General features: G+C 32.5%; 1 protein-coding gene across 4 annotated transcripts; it reads left to right on the top strand.

Annotated features, from left to right (window-relative positions):
• Positions 1 to 7716: 7716 nt before the first annotated feature.
• Positions 7717 to 11985, top strand: LOC107899278 (serine/threonine-protein kinase AFC1). Of its 4 annotated transcripts, XM_016824947.2 has the most exons (12): positions 7717 to 8111; positions 8453 to 8627; positions 8858 to 8884; positions 9028 to 9181; positions 9264 to 9312; positions 9431 to 9545; positions 9771 to 9862; positions 10009 to 10165; positions 10244 to 10308; positions 10663 to 10760; positions 10841 to 10943; positions 11320 to 11985. In XM_016824947.2, exons 1-12 carry the CDS (start codon positions 8004 to 8006, stop codon positions 11476 to 11478), a joined length of 1302 nt encoding a protein of 433 aa, XP_016680436.2. In that variant the 5' UTR covers positions 7717 to 8003; the 3' UTR covers positions 11479 to 11985. The 4 variants fall into 4 exon arrangements, with proteins under 4 accessions (XP_016680436.2, XP_040947143.1, XP_040947144.1 ...); XM_041091209.1 differs by lacking the exons at positions 7717 to 8111; positions 8453 to 8627; positions 8858 to 8884; positions 9431 to 9545 and having other exon boundaries at positions 9036 to 9181; XM_041091210.1 differs by lacking the exons at positions 7717 to 8111; positions 8453 to 8627; positions 8858 to 8884; positions 9264 to 9312; positions 9431 to 9545 and having other exon boundaries at positions 9047 to 9181.

The following is an 11985-nucleotide window of genomic DNA, read 5'->3' as shown; positions in this document are numbered from 1 at the left end:
TAGTATATTTGTATCGTGTATATTGTTAAAAAGAGAACCCGCAAAGGACTCTCGTGGATAGTCACATCCACTATTTACATTTACGTCATATCTTACAAATTCTATATGCTATACTTATCATTCTGCATTCGCCACGTAAATCTAACCCGACTAGACTTGGCTTATGGTTGCGATCCGACGCAGCATGACTTCACTCTCCATGTAATTCCAAGTTGCAAGGGCTTAGGATAGTGCGATCAAGCAATGATTTTTTTATTGTAAGCCTTCCCCCATGCGTCTAGAGGTAAGGAATTTACCACCATCTTCTATAAGCCTTTCCCTATGCGTCTGGGAATAGGGCTTTTATTACCACCTTCCATAAGCCTCCCTCCATGCATTTGGAAGTAAGGTCATTATTATTACCTTTCATAAGTCTCCCCCCATTCATCTGAGAGTAGGGCTTTTATTACCTTTCATAAGACCCCCTATGCCCCTAGGAGCACGATCACTTTATTACCTTCTGTAAACCTCCCCTATGCATTTGGGAGCAGGGTCATTTTATTATCTACAATATTCAGGCCCCTTCGTGAACCCTTTGGGCTCTCGATAGAGGTGATAAATATCTTCATTATTTGGGCTCCTTTATAAATCCTTCGGGCTCTCAATGGAGGTGAGGCATATCATCTTCATAAAAATTGTAGTCAATTTAACTACGAGCACACACACTTTATTTCTCCAAATCAATAGTTATTTTCATATCAATATTATAAATACCACCTTTCATAAGCATTTATTCAATATTACTCACAAAAAACTTATGTCTAAAGCTATGTTTATAACAATGAATAGTCTTCTCGCTCACATTTTAATGGACATTATGTGTTTCTTACATTTTATATCACCAACGGATGAAACACATTTCTTACGTAACAAATAGTACATATTTCTTATGTTTTTGCCAATGGATAATATGTATTTGTTATGTTTCATATTAACATCGAATAGGTCACATCTCTTACGTTTTATACTGCCATTGGATGGCTTGAAGTTCCTCTATTTTACATTTCCAATAATTGCATCTGCGACGTATATATGGCACGCCTCCATTGTATAAATTTGGATCCTTTAATTGACAACTGCACCACTTGAGTCTACATTATACATTATCAGATTATCTAGCCAATGTGCATACCACTCATTAAATCACAAAGTGAAATTTATACAAGTCAACTATGAATAGAAATATCATCTGCCAAATGTATTACTAAAGGTGGTATGCATGAATTAAATAGTCTCGCAAGGTATCATATATTCTCGAGTTATCCAACTAATAAATTACACCCTTCACCCTATTACTTTATGATAAGGACGGTGCGTGAAACATGATCGAAAGTCTGCCTAAGTAGTGGGTTTGACCTAGGGCTCTAGACAAATGAATGAGAACTTAGAGTTTGACACAATTTGAAACACAAACAAATCCAAGTCAGATTTGAGAATCAAAAGGGTAGAAATTAAAATAAATAATTAAGATAGAAAAAGAACAAGTAATCCAAATCAAAGATTAGAAACAATTAACCAAGAATATGATAGAATTAAAAAGAAATGAAACAAGATAGATGGAAAGGATGTAGAGTGGTGTGTAAAAATCCTAAGGAGCTTTGACAACTAAATGAACCCACAACCCCTTTCAAAAGACTCTAATTTCCCCTCCAAGAAAGAAAACTTGGCAAAAAGAAGAAGAAGCTTGAAGATGATTCCCACAATCTAAAAAGATTGTTAAAACTCTTCTAAAAGAAAACTTAAGAGAAATTCTTGAAGAGAAAAACTCAAAAAGAATTTATTAACTCAAAAGAGAAAAGTTGTTGAATGCATAATTGAATTGTGTAAAATGAATAGGTCTTTATATAGGCTAGCTAAGTATATCCAAATAAAACTCTCTAGTATACTGAAACTCCAATTAATCTAAACAATAATTAGTTTTAAATTAAACTTTCTTGTTGACTAAGAAACATAAAACTCCAAAACAACTTAAAATACTTTAAAAAATCTAAAATTTGGAATAAATAAATAATAAAATAATAAAACTTAATAAATAAAATATTTGGTTCATATATAATAAAAACTAGCCTAAAAATTGAACCCAAAATGGTTTAAACTCAAATTAAAAGCTCAAAACTTGTAATTTTCGTAATAATCCTGTCCAGAAATTATGTCACGCAATTTTCGCTAAAACGGTCATAACTTGAGCTCCTAAACTCGAAATCGAGTGATTCAAAGTGCGTTTCAAATATAAGAGATATATCTTTGAACTATATGCAAACATCTTAACCCAAAAATGCCTAGAACTTATCCAAAAAGTTATTGCAAGTTATTTGATTTTACAAACTTGAAAATTGGTAGCTTCGGTGAATGGTGTTTAATAAATTTCTCCATATTCGTGCATGTATCATTCCCCCTTTTCCTGAAAAGATTCATACTTAAATCTTGTCTTTAATTGAATAAGAAAGAATCTTTATAATAGGTGGAACGGGTTAATTGAGCTTCTCTCAAAGGATGAACAAATTCTTGAAAGAATGAAACAAGCCCACTAGACTAATTCAAGTTAAGGTTAGTGAAAGTCTTCATTAAAATGGTTATAACTTGAGCTCTCAAACTTAAAATCAAGTGATTCAAAATGCTTTTAAAAAATAAGAGATAGATCTTCGAATGCTATGTAGACATCTCAACTAAAAAATGCCTACATCCCATTTAAAAAGTCGTCAAGAGTCGACTGATTTTCCAACCTTGAAAATTCGTAGCTTCAGTGAATGGTATTTAATAAATTTCACCCCATTCGTGTATGTATCACTTTATTTGCAATAACTATCAGCCGTTGGGCAGCTTGTTGATGATCTTAAGGCATATCACTTTATAAACTACCTCTCAATTGGAGAGGGACTATTGTTATATCCCTACTTCAATTTGGACTCGATTGGACCTTCCTTTGGCCCACCCAAGGCCCACTGAGTAACATAATTGTGTAGGAACCTCACTTACCTATAAATACCCTAATGACTAACATAGTAAAATGACTAATCTCCATACACAAAACCCTAACACACTGAAGTTCTATCCCTTTTCTACTTGAATCTCTTTACTTTTCGAGCTCTCAACCTTAGAATTGGTGAACCAACTTTCCTCAGCACCACCCCTCTCCTCATTTTCTATCTCTTTTGATACCATGTATCAACATCAACGATTGCAATTCAACTCATTAATCACCTTAATATATAGCAATATTAACAATATACTAACATATTAATCACATTAATCTAAAATATAACAATTAATTAAAGGAAAAAGTAAAATGAAAAAAAATCACAACTTGGAAAAAGTAAAATGTTAAAAAAAAAACACTAAGAACATAAACAATTGAAAAAATAAAATAAAAAATAAAATTTTAATATATTAACATGTTAAAGTTCATATTGGACAAAAAAATCACAACTCTTACCTATGCCAAGGTGTGGTCGAATGGTAATGACGAGGAGGACATTGGATTCTTTGTGGTTGTTAATGTTCCTCAGGCTAATCATCGTCATCATCATCGTCATCGTCACTCATTTCTACTATAGGATCTGGAGTATTGTAGTTGTACATAATTCGTTGAACTAGTGTATTGGAATTCTAACCATTAGACCTAGCTTTGAATGGGTCGATTGTTGGACCTGCTAGTGTACCGGTATTCCATCCACTAAACCCAGCTCCATACTAGCTCATGAATAGGCTTGTTGGTGTACTCATAAACCCCATTCCATATCCAATAACCCCAGGATCCAACATGAGTGGATGTTGTGTAAACATGTACAATGCCTAGAATTTGGGTTGTGTACATCAGACTGTCTCGCTGAAGTGGTTGAACCGTATCTAACTCCACCCCCATATGTTGAGGTGGTAGTACTGTACTAAGCTGTCGAAGTGGTGTTTTCCCTCTATTGTTGTTATTCGACAGCTTCACATTCTACATCATCGGAATGAACTTGTTGTTTCCAATAAGAATGAATTTCATCAGAAGTTGGATTAAGCCCGATATCCTACATGGTTGACTAATCAAAACCGACTTTTCATTTTCATTGTATTAAGACCAGAAAATCTCAAGATGGATTGAAAGACTTATTTCTAATTAGTTCACTAGATTGAATCTGTATGCCTTTTGCATCCCACATTAAAACATATTAAGAATGTCTACGGACCCAATCTTTATTATGATGCCTTTCCTGTCCAAATTATGAAGTCGGCCTAAGTTTTGGAGAGCATCAGAAATGCCTTGTCTAAATTTGAACTATTGCAACACCCTATTAGGTTGATACCACTCAATTATCGCAAAGCATATAATCGAACCAGTAGCACACCATCTCTCTTGCTGTGAGTAGACATCATTAGGTATGTTGTTAATGACATCGAGTGTGTTGTAAGACATCCAATTAAACTGCATGCAAATTATCAACATATTAGATTTTATTGGGTATTCGATACTTTGAAACAAACAAGTATAATGCATCAGAGATGATGCCATCTATATTTTTTGGTACTAATTTCTATCTTCATTCTCAACGAGGCAACAATTTTAGTTCCAATTCCAATGTCATGTATCTCGTTTCTTCATCTATATAGTATGTTCAAATAAAAATAGCCATTTAATTAAAAAAACTACATTGTGAATGCAATCAAATAGAAAAAAAAACGTTTACTTTGTCACTAGAAGGTATTCAATGTAGGCGCTCGTAACTGGGGTAAGGAATGGTAGTTTATACCAAGCCCAGGATTGCAACAACATTATACAACCCCCATCTCTCCTACCCCATATAATGCACATTGACACATCTCCCAATATAAGAATTCAAGGACAACTGAACCCCAACTATAGCCCCTACATTGCTTCAGATTAGCTATCAATGGAAGATATGCCACGTGAACCAAATTATCAGATTTGTTCGGCATCAACATTCCTCCTATCAAGCGTAGAACATGTGCTCTTTTAGCTACCTTGATTTCCTCTGAACTCGAATTTACATTCAATGTAAAATTGTGTTCCAACTATGCCATTTTCAAACAGAGACCTTTTATGTATTCACCCCTTAAAGCCATGTTGAAATACATCTCACAAATCTCATAAATGTTGCACCTTCCAATCATAGGTCGATTATCAGTAGGAAGGCCAAGTTGTAGTGCCACGTCTTTTAATGTTATCGTGCATTCTCCGCACAAAAAATGGAATGTGTGTGTTTCAGGCCTCCAATATTCAACCAACATTGTAACCAATGTAAGAATCCTTTCCCAATGTCGCGTGAGAGTCACGTTGAAAAACCTAGCATTAATAAGATATGGCACAATGGTTGAATGTGGGTCCTCAATACCAAATTCCAATATCGGATGATGCGCCTCCTTCCATTTGCCTCGAACAGTGCTTGTAATAAAATAGGTATAATAGTTATTTCCAATTTTTAAATAAAATAAATAAAAATTTCTTAATATAAAATTTTGAAAAAAAATTCAATTTTTTGCATGCAAAGAAATTTTCAGTTACAAGATTTTACTAATTGATCAATACGTGACAAATTATGTCTACTTTCATATCTCAACAAACTTCCTCCACTTGTCATTGTTACAAAATCTGTAATTTATTTCCAATTAGTAGCAAACATTTAAATTGACAATAAACTAAAATATAACAATATAATAACATTTAAATAAGATCTTAATATACTAAAATTTAACTCACAATAAACTATATACTTTTACAAACACTTAACTAACAATATATATTAATATATATTAATCTATGAGTTCATAAACATAAATCTATAACCAAATTTATAATTTAAACTAGTAATAAACTATATATTTTTCAAACAATTAAAAATAATATATATAAATATCAATATACCAAAGTACTAATATTGGAACAAACAATAATCTGAAAAGTAATACTAATAACTAATATTAAAAATAAAATTTTCTTACCTTAAAATTTTCTTTATATTTCTTAATACAAACCATTAATAAATACTAGAAATTCTATTACACGTGTATGCGTGTAGGCACCTCAAATTTATAATACAAACGTGTGCTTAAAAATAACATAACAATAAATAATGAAACTTATGGTTTGAAACTAATTAACAATAACATATGAAATATATACGTTATTAAAATAAAAAAATCAGATTAAATTGTTTATCATAGTGTTGTCATCAATTTTGAGTCGGTGTCGAGTTAACTTGTAACATCAACCCAATCAAATACATTATTAATATATACAACTAATAAATGTAATAGAGTGTGCATAATAAAATAAAAATGTAAAAAATATAAAAATAAAAATTTTATTTGAGTGGTAAATTAAAAATTTTACCGATGCAATTGATGTGGGTTCAAATCCCAACATATGTATATCTTTTTAGTTTTTTATAGTTAAAAGACTAAAATACCCCCAAATAATAGTACTTAATTTAATTACGAAATAACATTCTAGTTTCCTAACCAATAATAATACAGATACAATAAAAGAATTACAAAATATACAAAACTTAAAAATGTCTTAACATTTAAATAAAAAATAAACCAACTATTCTACAAACAATTAATAAAATATATCAATGTAATAACCGTCAATCAAACAATAAAATAATAATATACTATAATATTTCAAAATACCAATATTTTCCCTTTTATATAAAAAAATAAACTTAAATTTTAAACAAATTTAACAATGATAATTGTTAATATATCATCCTTTAAGCAAATAATATACTAAAATATAATAATCTAGTAAGATACTAAAATCTAAAATAAAAAAAAATCAAATATGATAACCAACATTTAACAAATCTCTAAATCTCACATTTTATCAACTAAAAAAAAATTAAAAGAACAATTTGTTATAAATATATTGTGTTGGAAAGAAAATGAGAGAAGAAAAAGATGGTGGGAGAAATTGAGAGAAGATAAATTATTTGATGAAAATAAGAGAAGAGTTGTCCGTTTATATACACAAAACTAAAAAGACTAAATTGCATAATATTTAAAATTATCATTGAAAAATACTAGTTACCTTAATTATTTACCAGTTGTATGCTTCAATAATTTCTTTACTTCTGCATGCTAATATACTTTTTTCTGCTTCTTTCATGCACGCTTGCTCACATATTCATTATTTCTTTGCTTTGTTGCATGCAAACAAAATACTCCATTTTCTTGCTTTCATGCACGCTCACGGGTTGTTGCTGTGAAGTCGGCACCTTCGGGGATTGACTTTCAATTTGGTAATTTGAGAGTCGATCCTCAGAGGTGTCAACTTCAAAGTCGGACCTCTAGGATGCAGACTTCGTCTATTTTCCTAATTAATCCACCACCAAACATATATTTGAAAAAAAATAATTCTATTTTTAACATATACAATTGTCAATAAACATACTAAATATATGCACAAAATAATAGAATTTTCCAAAACAAATTAGGATAGTGATGTTGGTGAACCTCGAAAGAAGAAAATTGATTTGTGATAATATTTTGAAATGAGAAAAAAAATAATAAGAAACCGATAAAAGAGGAGTTTTCCAATTTGGAGCGATAAATTTGGTGTTTGAGGGGCAGCCCACTCTCATGACCTCAACCCATTAGTGACATCTCGACTCCACTAATCTACACGTTGGGCCACAACTTTTAAAAAAACTAGCGTCCCACTTTAATCATTCATAATCTCAGAGTTTAGTTCACTTTTGATTTGGGTTAGATTCTCTCCGCCTTCTGCTTTAGGCGTCTAGCTCATCTCTATCCCCTCCCCAAAACATGATTAGGGTTTCAGAAATCTCCCAAATCCTTTAATCTTCTCTTCAATTTTTAGTATTTTGGGTCAAATCTACGACTCCTTACATCAAAATATTAAAAATTCTTCGATTTCCTGAATTTTTTTTCTGTGAATTGATTGGAATTTGAATTGTAAACAGAAAAAAGAACGAGAAAAAAAAATAGGGAAAGAAAAAATGGAGACGCAAAGGATAATAGAGTTTCCTCACAATAATATGGATAAACGTCCCAGGAAGAGGCCCAGATTAACATGGGATATGCCCCCTCCTCTTCCTCCTCCTAAGGTCAAAGATAAAAGTTTCTTTGTTTTTTTTCTCCTTTATTTTAGTTTAAATTTTCAAATTTTACTCTTTACGTCTTGGGGAATTACTTTGAAAATAATTGCTAATTTTCAATGTCTTGCATTGATGTGGTAATTTGACTAATTTCCCTATTTTTTCCCCTTAATTTCCATCAAATCCTGTTTACATTGCGATTTTACAGATCCTAAATAATTTTACAGAAAATTAACTGCAATGGGATGATCAGTGATCTACACTCAGAATTAATACTTTTGTTTATATTTCATGTAGATTAGAGAAATGAGTTTGTTGTGATTTTTTATTTTGTTATTTTGGCTTCGCAGGTTCTTCCAACAATACATTGCAGTCAGGAATTCGGGAATGGAGGGATCTCTAATTTTTCATATCCTAATAATATGTTTCACAGGGGGATTCCTCATAATGGATCTCCTCCTTGGAGACCTGATGATAAAGATGGCCATTATGTTTTTGCCGTTGGAGAAAGTCTAACTCCTCGATGTAATTTTGTCTCTCTTATTGCAAAATTGACTATAGTATGTGTTTTTTATGACGATTTGATCACAGTTGCTTGTTCATATTGCTTGCGCCCAGTAAATTTTAAACTATCATGAATTATCTTGGAATGAAATTATATAATCAACAAGCTAAACACCTTGATTACTATTGTATAATATCCTCATGTATGTCATATTCAAATTCACTTAATTTTTTTTTCTTCTTGTTCGCAGACAAGATTCTCAATAAAATGGGTGAAGGTTAGTATTTTCGTTATGAATCCTAGTTTTTGCAGTCACGGGGAGCAGTATCCATTGCATTAACATTTTAATGTTCTAATCCATGTAGATATTTTGGATTTTTACTTAACATGGATTTTGTTATATGAATGGTATTTTTGCAGGAACATTTGGTCAAGTTTTGGAGTGTTTTGACAATGAAAGGCAAGAAGTTGTGGCCATCAAAATTGTCCGCTCCATACACAAGTATCGTGAAGCTGCTATGATTGAAATTGATGTCCTTCAAAGACTTGCTAGGCATGATATGAGTGGTGCTCGGTAAGGATATCTCTTCCTTTCCTGTTCTCTTATTCATTGTAGAAATTGAAGTGATTGGTATAAGTGGTTTCATTCCTTGCAGTTGTGTGCAAATACGGAATTGGTTTGACTATCGTAATCATATTTGTATTGTAAGTATTTATTGGTATTTGCTATTTGATTAATTTGAGGGGGGCAATGCAAGCTCTTTCATTCCTAAATATTCTGTGAGTTAAAAAACTTGCGGATGAATTGAAATGGTTTCGACAGGTATTTGAGAGGCTTGGACCTAGCTTATACGATTTTCTCCGCGAAAACAGCTACCGTTCATTTCCCATTGATCTTGTTCGGGAGCTTGGCAGACAAATTTTGGAGTCTGTAGCATGTGTGTGGATAATTCTTGCACTGCTTGATCTGTATTTTATCTACTTGATGCTCAAACCCCCTTTTATATAATCTTCTACTATTTAAAATAAAAAATTAGAACCATCTTAGTTTTGACTAGACAAGCTTGGGGTCGTTGGTAATGTTTTCATCATCCTAAAATAGATAAAGTTTTGTTAGTTTTGCATCTTGTTAAATTAACTGATTTTCTTTTTCAAATGTGCAGTTATGCATGATTTGCGATTAATTCACACTGATTTGAAGCCAGAAAACATTCTGCTTGTTTCCTCCGAATATATACAGGTGCCAGATTATAAGGTATTCCTTCATTTTTCTATTCCCTATGATTCTATTTGGTATTGGTGTGCATTATTGGGGATTGCTTATTTCATAGTCTATGTACTATTAAGCTGAGGCATCATTGAATTCTGATTTCTTAAAAAGTGTTCTTTTATGTGCTCTAGTTTTTATCACGCTCTACCAAAGATGGTTCTTATTTTAAGAATCTGCCAAAGTCAAGCGCAATAAAGCTGATTGATTTTGGGAGTACAACATTTGAACACCAAGATCATAGCTATGTTGTGTCAACTCGACATTATCGTGCACCAGAAGTCATACTTGGTTATCATCATCTTCATTGAGATTCTTTTTTTTTTGCTATTGTGCACATTTTCTTAACATCTTTTGTCATTTTTGTAGGTCTCGGATGGAACTATCCATGTGACTTGTGGAGTGTGGGTTGCATACTGGTTGAACTTTGCTCTGTAAGTGAATATGTGCAGTACAAGCTATTACCTTATTGGTCTTACTGAATGCTGGAGCAAATTACAGTTGTGTCTAGAAAGAGGAAATGAGAGTCTTTTTTAGTTATTAGTTGATGAGATTAAAAATGATGCAAGAGATGTATCAAGTGGATAAATCTCATTAGGTATCATCTACCCTCTAGAAGATAAATCTCATTATAAGGTAACTAGAACGTGGTCTGTTCCGCAATGTTCATTGTAAAATAGGAAGCCCACTTAAAAGTTTCATGATTGACGTGTTAGAATCCAGAGCATGTTGTAATTTACTTTCAAGAGTGGTTATGACCTTAAGTGTTGTATATTGTTCATGAGCAGGGTGAGGCACTTTTTCAAACTCATGAGAACCTAGAGCATCTTGCCATGATGGAGAGGGTTTTAGGGCCATTACCCCAACATATGGTGCTTAGAGCCGAGTAAGAGTGATTATGCTGCTTATTCTAGTTGTGAATCTGTTGCTGAGGAAGTTCTTACATTGTGCCTGATATTGTTGCAGTCGTGCTGAGAAATATTTTCGGAGGGGCACACGGTTGGATTGGCCTGATGGTGCTACTTCAAGAGAAAGCCTGAAGGCAGTTGGGAAACTGCCTCGCCTGCCGGTATGTTATCATGAGTATTACTTCTTTTAACTCATTTGGCAATTATCTGAACTCACTTGGTGTTGACAGTAACTATATTTGCCGCTTTTGATGTTCATCTCATTGAAACCATTTTTAGGACTATTATCAAATGGTAGAATTTATTCTATTGCTTTTGCAAACAAGGCTTTATCTTGAAAGATCCTGTGACCCTTTGCCTGTTCTTATTTTGAAAGATTTAACCATATGCTTTTGAGACCATCTGTATCATCTTGTATGTTAGTCTCTAAAGTTGTTATATAGTCTTTGGAACTTTGGGCGTGTTACAAGCTTTTGTCTTCTGACTTTTGCCTCTAAACCACTCTTGGATCCTCATTTTTTTATATTTGTGTCGTAGAACTTAATAATGCAGCATGTCGATCATTCTGCTGGTGATTTGATTGATCTCTTGCAAGGGCTACTACAGTACGATCCAATTGACAGACTTAAAGCTAGAGAAGCACTAAGACATCCATTTTTTACAAGAGATCATAGAAGGTTCAGCTACCCCTTATAATTGGAGATTGGGATCTTTGTCAAATATTTGATTTTGAGCAAACCTAGCATATCGAGGCATATGTTGAATGGCATTTTTGTCTCTTAAAGTATATTTGCATGATTACATAATATATATTTATTTTTATATAGTGGTAAAAGTACCATGGAGGCAACTTTACTATGAATCAGATTGCATTTTCTTTCTTTTACTCAAAAATAGGCAAATTAGTTCCTGTACTTTTTGATTTAACGTATAGGGATTAATTTACTCATTTTTTGAGTAAATGGAGTGAATGCATTCCGACTCATAATACAATGACCTCGATGGTACTTTTACCTATGTATAGTGTATACTCATTACTTTTCTTGAAGGTGAGATTTGCGTCTCTTTTTTGTCTGTAGCCGTTTTCTTCGTTTCATCAACATGTTTATCTGGTGGTCATCTTGGAAATTTTATGCACCTGGTAATTTTCATGTTTGCTGTCTGATATTTAAGAAGAGCAATATAAAAGTTGTTTTAAAATTA

Source organism: Gossypium hirsutum, chromosome D04 (genome assembly GCF_007990345.1).
Source record: "Gossypium hirsutum isolate 1008001.06 chromosome D04, Gossypium_hirsutum_v2.1, whole genome shotgun sequence".
NCBI lineage: Eukaryota > Viridiplantae > Streptophyta > Magnoliopsida > Malvales > Malvaceae > Gossypium > Gossypium hirsutum.
Note: the sequence above shows the minus strand (reverse complement) of the source record. Positions and strands in the feature narration are given on the sequence as shown.

Bases quoted from the DNA above. Each gene is read 5' to 3' on its own strand.
- LOC107899278 (XM_016824947.2), top strand. From the start codon at position 8,004: ATGGAGACGCAAAGGATAATAGAGTTTCCTCACAATAATATGGATAAA. The intron at 8,885-9,027 runs GTTAGTATTTTC...GTATTTTTGCAG, and splicing joins TCTCAATAAAATGGGTGAAG to GAACATTTGGTCAAGTTTTG. The intron at 9,863-10,008 runs GTATTCCTTCAT...TATGTGCTCTAG, and splicing joins TACAGGTGCCAGATTATAAG to TTTTTATCACGCTCTACCAA.